At 39.3% G+C, this 12,159-nt stretch overlaps 1 protein-coding gene across 24 annotated transcripts in view; it reads left to right on the forward strand.

The window, feature by feature from the left end:
• raskol (Ras GTPase-activating protein raskol) overlaps positions 1 to 12,159 on the forward strand; it is a 214,866-nt gene that overhangs the window by 191,158 nt on the left and 11,549 nt on the right. For 23 of the 24 annotated variants that reach the window (XM_034326050.2, XM_034326054.2, XM_034326065.2 and 20 more), the window contains one exon: positions 4,294 to 4,388. In XM_034326050.2, coding sequence (XP_034181941.1) covers positions 4,294 to 4,388 — 95 coding nt within the window. Of the gene's footprint in view, positions 1 to 4,293; positions 4,389 to 8,833; positions 10,465 to 12,159 lie in introns of those variants that run through there. The other variant, XM_034326068.2, reaches the window with a different exon arrangement.

Genomic DNA, 12,159 nt, shown 5'->3' on the forward strand with positions numbered 1-12,159 from the left:
ATTCGTCGGTGGATTGTTCGTTTACACTCTGCCAGCTCGTGGTTCACCTTTTTCATGAATACCGCAGAAACAGGTTCACCTTTGACCCCTAGCTGACATCAAAAGCGTAATTAATCCTTCAAAGTTCAAAGCAGGCGGATCCCTCGGTGTGATCCGCGGAAATAACGATAGCCAACGAAAAAAAGAGGATAAAAAGGTGGAAATAAAAAGCAACCTGCGGTTTTTGCGTTATTTTGGTGCAAAAGCAGCTTCTCCAATCACAAAAAGCAACCACCGTGTGTTTCTAAATAACGAATACCGTCTGGATGGTTGATGATAAATTCAAAGAGCTTAGAACTCGAGCACTTCTAATTAGAACTCGTGCAACTTGTGCTGGTACTCATTTTTTACTTTCGCTCTTTGTTCACGAGTTAATTTCTTTTTCTTTCGCAGATGTGTCAAATGAATTATAATGTTCGTAAATAGAATTTTCAATTTAACGTCACCATGTAACTCTAAATATCACTCAAAATTAAAACTACATACTTCCTTTTTATAATACTCCCTCTAACGATGACTAAAGTTTCCCTCAAAGTTAACTGGAAAAGATTCTCTTATCGAATTTCCGTCGTTCCATTAATCCTCCTGTCCGAGTTTTCCAGGGAGGAAGAAAATTTTCTCGAGTCTAGTCGCTAGACTATTCCGGATGATCTATTAAAAGAAATTCTACGAGAGACTGGAGTTGCTCCTCCTCGGTGCATTGTCCCTCGAAGAGACCTAGTACCTCTCTAATGGGGAGAAGAAATTCTTGGTTGTTCGCCAAAAATTCACGGAACGTGGAAGGAAAATTCTCTCACGAATTCTCCATGATTCAAATTTTTCATGATTTCCTTAATGAAAAAAATTACGATGAAGTAGGAGGTGTTTGAATTCTTAACGCTACGATGATAGCAGAATCGTTTTACATTTTATAAGAACTTCGGTAATTCTCTGAATGTTAACGCAAACCGTGCGATATTTTATTCAACAAAGAATTTGATTTTTCGACTAGCCGGCAGAAAGCAAGGAAAGAATGTCAGGATCGTAAATTCGTGACCGCTTCTTGTCACGGTCAGCCAAGCGAGTTTTGCATCGCGATCTTATCGTTCAACTCTTTGTGTGCCATTATGCGGTAGGTGGTGTGATGTGTTCGAGTCCGAACGATGCTTTAGGAATCATCTTTGATTATGGGAGAATCGAGGAAGGTAATGGTCCTGGTAAACGCGTTAATGAGCAGCATGATTCACGCTTCTCAAGCGTAACAGTCAGATAAGATATTGTAAATTTTTTCTTTTTCTGTAGTACGCCATTGAATTATTTATTGAAGATAAGGAAGAGGAAATAATTCTGTGTTTGATAAATTGAATTTTGTTTAATTTATTAAAATATCGTGTTACATGGTCCAATTTATATCAAAGTCCAATGGTAACGGTTGAATAGTAAAAGCTGCTTCTTCGTATGTTACGCAATGGGTGGTCCCATTGAATTGGGTCATTTATGAACGAATGAACGATATCTGTTGCAGCCGAAAATCGCCTCGACGTCGCGTCGGTAGCTTCTAAACGCTGCGTTACGTCACGCGACGGAATGCAAGAGGTCGACCTTGCGAACCGCACAATCGCGCATTGTGCACGCTGAATGGTTCACGATTCCACCAACCTTGACTCTCCCTTGATTCCATCCTCACCATAGCGAATTCAATTGATTCACGCCGAATGTCCTCCGGTTAATTTCCAATTAAATTCAGGCTAATTCCAAAATCATTTTCCCTCAGCTATTTAAACATTCTTTTATATTATTAGAACTAATAAACGGAGGGTCTTCGGCTCCCGAGACCAGAATTCAAGTTCTTTCCTTTTTCTCCCCAAAAACACAAAAATATAGAATCGTTCCGCCGCGCTTCCTCTCTTCTACTTCGCTAACGCGCCTATGTCTAACAATATCCATATCAAAATAAAAAATTCCTCTACGTATCTAACGATCAATCTCTGTTGACCAACCCCCAACAGCGTTTCGGTCTAACAAGCTACGAAAAAAAAAATCACTCGATGAACAATCAAGACGTATCAATTCAGACCACCAGCCGTTCCATTTTCTTTCAAAAGCTTCCCATTACACGCCCCGCTAATGGGTCACGGTAGTAGAACCCTTCCTCCCTTATTGTACCCCTGGCAACGTTCGAAACGGACCGAAATCCCTGGATCGATGGAATTTAGGGTGGTGCGATCGGCGATTAGGGAGAAAAGGGTTCGCAGTATCATTAATAAATGGTAACTCCTCGCTCGCGTGATCGCGTCGTTAGCGAGAAATACAAGTTGTACCCACGTTTCAATTTCAATTCATTCGGCGAGCTCTTTGTGAGTCGCCTTCGTGTTGCGCTCTCCGAATGCCGGGACAAAAGATGCGTTTTCTCGCTGCACGGGGTGCCATGCCGGTGCAGCTGCAGCTCGGTTCGCCGTATCCGCCGCGATGGAAAAGGCTTCGCCAGCCGCGAACTGCTGCCCTTTCTGCCCGGCCAATTAACTATTCATACTCGATTCGCGACGATGTGTCCTCGAGCAGGCGAGGGCGTCCCGTTTGTACCGCTCGCGACTTCTTCCTCTTTCCGACGATCGATCTTTCGCTCTTTCGTCACACGAATTCATGTCAAAGGGTATTGATCGAATGGCATGTTGTTCGAACCCGTTCTTTATTTCTTCATTGTGTTCAGGTTTCTCTTTCATTCGGAGATTTCAGAGTAATTGTTTAGAAGAAAGGATATTGTACTTACGATTTGTATTGAATTTTTGAGATTCGTGAATTGGCATTCTGATTTTTAAACGAAGCTAAGCTAAATTCAATATAATTCTATCAGGCATGCAATGGCACTGATTAGAATTTATTTGACTTTATTTACAAAATGCAAATCGACGTAACACGTGACCTCAGACCGTCCGATTCAGGAAAGAAGAAAAAGAAGAAGAGGTGCACCGGTAGGACATCCTGTTCGTCTCCTTTCTTGTTAACAGTTACAGAAGAAGTAAGTGCCCCTTTTGTTCGCTATTTTTCCTCGAACTCCATTGAATTTGTGTCACAGGTCGTCGTCGGGGAATGCGTCTATTCAGTCTCGACACGTGCGTCTTTCTTTTACCGCTTCGTGTTTCGTGGTATACACGAGACACGTTCAGGGACTAGTTTTCATGGATTTCGATCCATGGAAGTCCAGTTACAACCGGTCGCATTCTGTTTTTTTTTTTATAAACGGTGTTATTCTTAATTAAGAAAACGGAACCGACCACCAATTTGGCTGCAAATATCAAAGCCATACTCTTGGTCGAGAATCGTTCACCCGCTGCGAGTGCAGCTTGAAATTAATTGAAATAAATTCGAGAATAAAGAAGGCTCTGCCGGGGATCGTTAACCATGAAGAAAGTGAGGAATCTTTGTTGTCCTGAGCCTGGTCAGAAGCTGAGTAACGATGAGGAAAGAGTCAGAGTAACTCTGTTGTGCCAAGAGAAGCGTTTAAACCGCTGACCATGAACAGGAGAGGTCGAGAGGAAAGGTCTTGGGGGTCCTATGGAACCGCTTTGCAAGCGCGTTAATTACACGGCTCCTTTCTTCTCTCCCTTAGTTGATTTCCGTTGCCGGAAACGTCCGTGGCGGCAAGCAGAGAGCTTGAAAACGCTGCTCGAGAACTCGTGTCGAGTGGTTAGTTCGAACTAAATGGAGAGAACCGTGTTAAGGTACTTCGTGAATGACTTTTTCAATTAATCAAGCTATGTAATGGAGCTTTGAAACGTTTACCGATGTTTGTTATTTCTTTAGGGGTTGAACCCTAATCTTGGTACGTTCATTGAGTGATACACTGGTTTTTGAAGCCATTTTCTATTGAGAGACTAATGAAATCATTTTTGGGTAATTATTCAAATTAATTCTTAGCATTTTCTTTTATGAATTGCAAATAAAAAATAATAATAGAATTAAATTTATTTCTGGCTCTCTCCATAGTCCGCCATCCGAGAGTTAAAAAGGAAACATCGTTCAAATCTAAAATTGTTTAATAAAAATGAATCAAAGATAAATGGTCGATTTTAGTATGAATTTTGGAAAGCTAATGCAGACAGGTTTATTTCTGTAACAATGTTTCAGTTTACTTGGCTCGTTGCCAATTACCATTCGTACTCGAAACGAGATACGATAATTAATGTGACCATTTACCCCCCAACTCGAACCGGAAACGCCCACTCTTTGAATTACCATGTGCTGAATTATAAATGTTCCAAATGTATGTTTCAGACACGTCCTACGAGAAGGCCTGTCGAAGGGGTAGCGCACCGGCCACCCCTGTCCTCGGAGCACGACCCTTGGACGTCACCCCCAACAGAATCGTCGTAAGTAGATTTCATTCGTAACCCTTATGGGTCCCTGTAATTTTCATTCAACTGTAATTTGCGATCTTTCGTAAATGCAGCCCTTTGCGACTAACGGTATTGTACGAAAACGAAACCGTTTTTAAGGGTAGTCGAAGGGTGCCCTTTTTCTTTCTTTTTTTTATAAAAGTTACAATTGGGGTTATTATTTTCACGTGGTATGTACATATATTTACATAAACAAATGGATTTTAGTTAGCTTCTCAAGATGCAAATGTCTGGAAATTTGGTAAATTAGCATATTTTAATTAACACTGGAAACGAGTTAATTTGCATTAGCAAATTTATGAATGTTACCTTTTAAATATTAACATGCAACCATAACGAGTTATTAATGAATTTCTTTTTTATAAAAATTTAATTTTGTATACGCGATCGATTATCTGGAATTTTCGAGCGTCTGATGAAACGGGCGTTAATCGACGAACAATCCTGGCAGAGTAATTATTTTATCGCGTGTCGGGCTCGCAATTAACGTAAAGCCTTTCTTGTTCGCGCGGCGAAGAAGAGATCTCAGGCATGCAATCTCGAGGCAGATCCTTATCACGGGAAATACTTTCAACGAATCTGTCAGCGCTACGCGAAACTGCATTAGACTTGCAGATTAGATCTGACTCGAGCCTCGAGCTGACGATAGGGGACTGACTTTCTTCGGGATCCATCGTTTCTGCTCCGTTGCAACGTGTCTCGTGACACTAGAGGATTTGATCTGCTCAAAATTTAAATTAAAAAAAAAAAATTTTTCTATGCATTTATTATACGCAAATCCAGAGAAAATTGCATTCGATAGAAATTGAATAAATTAAAGAAAATTTTGGGGATAAATTTATTTAAAAATGAAAAAGTACACAACGAAGGTATCTTTTATAAAATCTATTATTTAAATATTCGTTACAATGAAATTCTTTTGTTGAAAAGAATGAATGGAAGAACGATGTTAAGTTTCCTCACGTATGTTAAAGATCTCTCAGAACCGTCGAAAGATAAATCCGGGTAGTTGAGTTCATTGTTGTAGCTTACATTGAACGCTTCCGGTTTAAAACACCGAGCTACGTTCGAGTAGCATTTCGTTTTCGAAGCACGAGAATGGAAACTTTGACTTGCCGATCACGTATCTTCGATCTTTCGAATCTTTCGGTGCATCGAGTCGTTAAGTTGCAGTTGCGATGCACCTTTCCCTTTATTTCCAACAAACAGGGTGTACCTTTCAGCGTGTCACGTATTTTGTGTTTTTCTTTCGTTCTTCGAACTTTCGACTTGCTCGTACGACGTTGGAAATTTTGATGGAACTTCTTTAGTTGGTTACCATGATTTGATTTATATCAAAGTGTAGGATTACTATGAAGTTTTGAGGCATAGAAAGTTTGACATGATTTCATTACATAAAAGTATCTCAAAATAGCAGTTGTGGCATATCAAATGAAAAGATAAGGCTTAAGGAAAATTACTACGTTAACGTTTTGTTAATATTCTTCGCACAAAATTGATGGTTCGTCTTTGTAACAAACAGTGAATGAACCAAGTTAGAGTTTGATCGATTTCAAGATTTAGCTATGTCGCATTAAGAAAATCAACGAAATACTTATACAGTGATTTTTATTACATTTTAAGCTTTAAATTGACATACCGTAAATAATATTCTGTGATACTTTTATGTCATCAATTTTCATTAGACTTTCTATATTTCAAAATAGGTCACCCTTTGATATAATCGACGATCCGCCATTTTGTATTAGGAATATTTATGAAATTCTTATGTAGCCATTTTCTTCGAACTTTAAACTTTAAATTGACACGCCGTATGTGCCATTTTGTCGTACTTTTATGTCATCAAATTTCTCCTAAACGTCAACTTTACACCAACTTCTGTAAAAATGCATCGATGCACTTGGTTCGATTGCATCAACCGTTCAATCTATGCAACTTTCCATCAAGTCGTGGTCGTGTTAACATTTAAACGAGCCAAGTCTGGTCGCAATTTCTCCTGCGATCCCGTAGACGAGCCTCTTCTGTTCTCGCGTTGGACGTCACCTTTGCCCTTCGCTTCAATTTCGTTGCGTAAACCGACACGTTCCCTTCCAAGGGTGGATGCAAAAGCGAACGAGGCTGTATGGAAAATATCGACCCAGTGTCGCGGTTGCAGGTGTTCTCAAATCTCACTCGGTGGATTGCTTTTGGGAACGTGTGTCGATTTACCCGTCGATGAACACAGGCGGGGGTGTATAAAGTTACCACCAGATACAAGTTACTTGCCTGCTGTTTTTCCAATGAAACTGGTACACTTCCTCGGTTACATCATCCCTTATAAAAGGAGCAGAATAACTTCTTCATACAAAAAAAAAGAAAGCAGAGCAAAATATTTATGATTTTGTAGAATTTCCATCCTAGTTTCGGGTCCTCTTCGTATAATACAGTTTCTGATTTTTTACTTTTATTACACGAAGAGTAATTTGTATAAAATTTATTATTTTTATTAATTTTATAAAGGGACAAGTTGGTGCCTCCGTTTGAGGTGTACTGTGGATAAGATAAGGTAACACATCATTATCTCAGGCAGTGATAACGATTTATTAGCACCTATTTGCAAGGTTAATCAAAATTCTGACGAATCTGTTGATTGATTAAATCTTGACAAGGTATTGTTTAATCAGTATTCACGGTTGTTGATAAAGCTTCGCTTATTAATGTTTGAATGACAAATATTTGGAGCTTCTTTCTCTCTCTCTCTCTGTCTCTTTGCAAACTACATCTGCAAACTTTGAAGATGTCTCCGTGAACAGGGAGCTCGAAGTACTAGGATACTTTAACTCTTTGTCGAGGATAAGTTAGCGCACACCTTTTGAAGGAACAAAGGAAAAAACGGACTGGTTTTTTAACGGATAGGGTATACTTCACGGAAGGATCCGGTTAAAATGCGCCTTACTATCTCGAATCGTTTACGGAATTCCTGTTGTGATGAATGAGAAGAAGTAAAAAGAAGCGTGACTCTTGGAATTTATCAAGTATGCTAGATATCCATGGAAAAACTGAGCAGAGTTGTCTTATCGAATTCCTTTTCTGTCATGGTTGTGCGGTTGATACGTTTGCCAATGCTTTTTCAAATTCTTTGTTTTATTTAACCATTGATCGACGGAGCCTGGGTCAATCGTGACCCAAAATTACAAAATATATTACAAAGACATTAATTTAAAAGAGAATAATTTTCCGAAGAACAAAATGTAGAAAATTTAAATAATGTAAAGTGCAAAATTAAATTAAAATTGGGCTTCTCTCCGTGGTCCGCCGTCCGAGGTATAATATCCTCTCTTTGTAACAAACAATTGATAAGGACGACTAGCATTTTCAATTACCACTGAAAATTGAATTTTATAGATTTTGATTAGTAAGGCTGTGATCTTGAAGAACAATGGGTACTATTACAATCAAAATAAGAAATATGAATGCAAAGTCTGACCATTTATTTTGCTCGATTTTCTCATTTGCAAAATGAGAAAAAGAAAATATATGTGTCATGATGAAGTAAGAGTAAAGAGTCAGCAATGATCTCAGGGGACTGGAGGGAATCTCGGTATGATTTCTTGTATCTGCAAGCCAGATTGGTCACAGTGGATCCCCAGCTGCGTAATCGAGAAGATTGAGAACCCCTCGAAGACGTTTTTGTCCTTCTTACCGGTGGCAACGACGGAGTAGAGGGGCTGAGAGGCCAAGGGGTGACCCGTTTTGCCTCACCTGAATGCAGGGGCAGGGTTTTTGGTCGTGGTACAAAGGTGCGCCCCAAGGATCCCTTGACTTCGCCTACCCGGATGAGCAACATCTGCGCCAGTCGACGACGAGATTTTGCCGCGAAATCATCTGCTCACCGCGAAATCTCACCGATTCTCGAGTACTCTTCAACGCTTTCCTTCGTGCAACTTTCCGAATCCCGATTTCGATCGTTCTGATATCAAACGTTTCTTAACAGTGATTCTTCTTCTTCCTTTCCTTTCGTTGTAAAACATTTTCAGATTGATGAGGAAAAGGTGTTATTGAGATTTCCAAAAGGTTTTTGTGGATTTGTTTGTAGTGTTTGAAGTTGGACTGTGTACTGTGTTTTGTAAATGTGATAAAATGAGTGCGTTTCTTGTTTTATTCGATTCTGATATATTGAAATATTGTATCATGATACAAATCAGAAATTAGGTGGTTTAGATGGAATTATACTTCTGTCATTGATTTGGAAGCTAATGATTAAAATTCTGATTTCAACTAATGCTGACTGTGTGACAGTATTTTCATGACACGAAAATTCCTTAAATTAATAAATAATTGTGTAATGAATTCATAAATCGAATTAATTTTAATCGCATTCTTTAAGACACCTGTTGATTAGATACGAGATAATATCAATCGGTTAACGTTGATTAATTTCGACGGTATGACAATTTAGAATGTTTAATGTAAAAAGAATGTAAATATAAAAAATTTTCCTGAGAATTATTTCAACTTGGACGATATCGAAAGCGTTGAAACGAGCTCTTGACGAGACCAACAGACGAACAATAATTTATCGACAGACAGTAGCTGGTAAATAAGAGACTCGTGGCCAAATAAAGGAAGATCAAAGACGAGACAGCTCGGAACTACCTCGAGGGTCGACGGCCTCGCGATCGACGAAAAGCGAAGAGCAACGTCTGTCGCTGAAAATATCGTAGCTGCGTTTTCGCGTCTGCTCTAAAATTGCTAGCGAAACAGGAACCCATTCCAATCCAAACAGTAAAGAATTTCGATTGAAATTTTTCGTAAGAAACAGAAAATAATTATTTATCAAAATGAAATGAAATTTGAAAACCGTAGCACTATAATTGATCTCCATTTTAACCAAGGCGTTAATATCGCGAAAATTCAGCTAGGTAAATCACGATGAATCGAGTTAGGGAATATTTAAAGAGCCTCTGTCGATTTAAATCCCTCGGAGGCAAGCGAGCTGGAGCTACCTGGCTCTACCTGGAAACGTTGATCCCGTTTTCGGGGATCAGGCGGAGATACCTGAAGCAGAGCAGCTGGAATTCACGGCTGGTGCTTCCGCGTGCGAATAGAAACCCTCGAGGAGTATTGTGCCGAAAAAGGAACTCGGATAATTCGCTTCGATGATCGTTCAACAAAAATTGGGATTGAAATTCTATACATCGTTGTTCATCCTCCAAAATTCAATAATTTGAAAATTAATGAGACAATATTCCTCAATAAAATTATTAATAGACAAACTAGATCGTAGAGTCAGCATTGGTTGAAACGGTGATTGAAAAATTCTAAAAGAAACATTTTTATAGCCGCGTTATTTTTGAACAAATACTTTTAAACTTAATAAATTCGATATCATTCAACGAAACTTGGATTGCACAATATCGTCGAAAGAAGCGAGTTCCGCTTAATCGCACTGTCAACAAATTGCGATCGATCTGAAAAGAGAGAGTGGGGAAGTGAAATTTCCCATCGAACTGGCAATTCTTACCTAAAGCTGAAACTGTACGCTTCGAAGCGAGGAGGAGCGTGCGACGCAGTCTACCGATTACACTGCATCCTGACATTGGGTGAGCTTATCACGCTCACACGTGCGTGATAACGTTCGTACGCGTTGGTGGCGTACGTTCAGTGAGAAGAAACGCTTTTCACGCGAACGGTGAACTCTTCCATTTTATATTTCTTCCGTAGTTTTCGATCTAGACAAACGGTAAAGAATGAGGTGAAAGAATAAAGGATGAAGTTATTATCGAAAATGTGTGTATGAAATTCTAAAAATGGATAAACAAGTTGAGAAAGTATGAATTCACACGGAATGCATTTAGACTTTGCATCCTCGAGGAGGAGCAGGTCAAAGAACACAAAGTGACGAGGCGACGCGTTATTTTTCCCTGCTGGAATTTGTGGTCCCGGGCAACATCTGCTGTTGTTTCTCACGCATGTTCGCATGACCAGGAGAAAAATGTGCGTGAAACCGATGGAGGAGAACGAGGAGGACAAGGTTGTCAGCATGATCATCAACTACTTCACCGTCAGGGTAAATATACGTGTCAGGGGAGATTTCTTTCGCATAAGTGATGAGGGTGTTTGCCGTTATCGTGGAAAAATTGCTGAAGTTTATTGGCGACAAAGCTGTTATACAGGATCTTCGTTGCTAGATAGCAATAAAGAACGAGGAACGAAACATTCTTCCTGAAAAAGTATTAGGGTGTAATGTTAATAAAAACTCGTGGTTCTTTGTACGAAATATGCATATTTTATTTTTAAATTGAAATTCAAGAACATTTTTCATACAGAAGAATTTGCTTCACGTAGAAATATAATTGCACCTGGAGAAATTCAGCTTATGAGAAATGTTAATCTTCGGACGGCGGACCATGGAGAGTGACCCAGACTGCAAGGGTTAAAGCGGCAGCCATCCTTCTTTTTACAAATTCTTGGCAAATTTTCTCGATAATTCGATGATCCGTCGCATTGCCGAGCGTATTTCCCGCAAAACATTTGGAATCCTTCCGAGTTTCACTGGCATCCGACCAACTTGTCTTTATCCGATGACCCGAAACAGGCATGAACCTCGTTCAAAAGTCGAGGAAAGTGGAACGAAGGATTTAACGTTCGAGAAGCCGCCGTTTCAGCGATCTCGTTGAAAAATCTGCACCGAACAAAAGGAGAGACTGTTCCATCTCGTTCAGGGACGTGAAAGTATCATTGTTCTTACGGTGATACCGACGGTGATTTCAGCATAGAGCAATTTTTATAGATTTCTTCGTCGCTTCGAGTGAAGTTTTCCACAAAATTCGACAATTCGTAAATAATATTTTCACGAAGTATCACGGTAAACTTGCGTTTCATATACAAATATCCTTTCCATCCGTTCTAACTTTCTAGCAAGATGCATACCAGTTTCCCGTATCTACTCTTAGACCATTGACACAATTCCAGTTTCTATTTGAAAAAGAAATCGATCCTTTATTTTCACATTACTTAGGAATAGTTTTCGGGCCCAAGGATCAATTGGTACATCATTGTACCGGATACGCGGGCTAAATGCTGCCGGTATCAAACACAGAGGAATACCTTTCACCTGAGCAATGTCACGAAAGATTCTCGATATCGCTCGTCGAGTCAGTCGATGATTTTCGCTCGTGCCGTAGACAGCTTTTGCTACTGAAATAATCTACCATTTAATCGATATCTTTTGCCCATTTTCGTCATTTAACAATTTTCTTTCGAATATCGCGAAAGATTTAGATTAATGTAGCGATACGAGGATTAATTAAAATTACATGAAATTGTTAATTGAAATGTGTTTTTATTTGGGAAGTGTTGATAAGTGTGAGTTATATATTTATTATAAATGTTACTAGGGTTATAAATAATATCTACTTTATAAATACATAAATTTGAAAATTGGAAATAAGAATTACTTCGAATTTTTAATTAGCTTTTCACAAATATAGATCTTGCTACATCTACGAGAAATTTACCAATTGCTATTGAAATGCTTCTCGCTATATACAGAAGTCGATCAGAGAGACGACAAAACGGTTCTTCAAGTCTGATCGGTAAGTGGTCTCAACGGCACGCGAAGCCGATTGTCGGAACTCGTTTAACTTTACGAGCAAAACACGTTTAATCATCGAGGAGGACAGATCGTACAGTTATATCGTACATCAAGTTAAAGTCACGTCACACGTCTCATTGCATCATCACTGGTCGATTAATCTTCGCG

Source organism: Osmia lignaria, chromosome 3 (assembly GCF_051020975.1).
Source record: "Osmia lignaria lignaria isolate PbOS001 chromosome 3, iyOsmLign1, whole genome shotgun sequence".
In the NCBI taxonomy this organism is placed as follows: domain Eukaryota; kingdom Metazoa; phylum Arthropoda; class Insecta; order Hymenoptera; family Megachilidae; genus Osmia; species Osmia lignaria.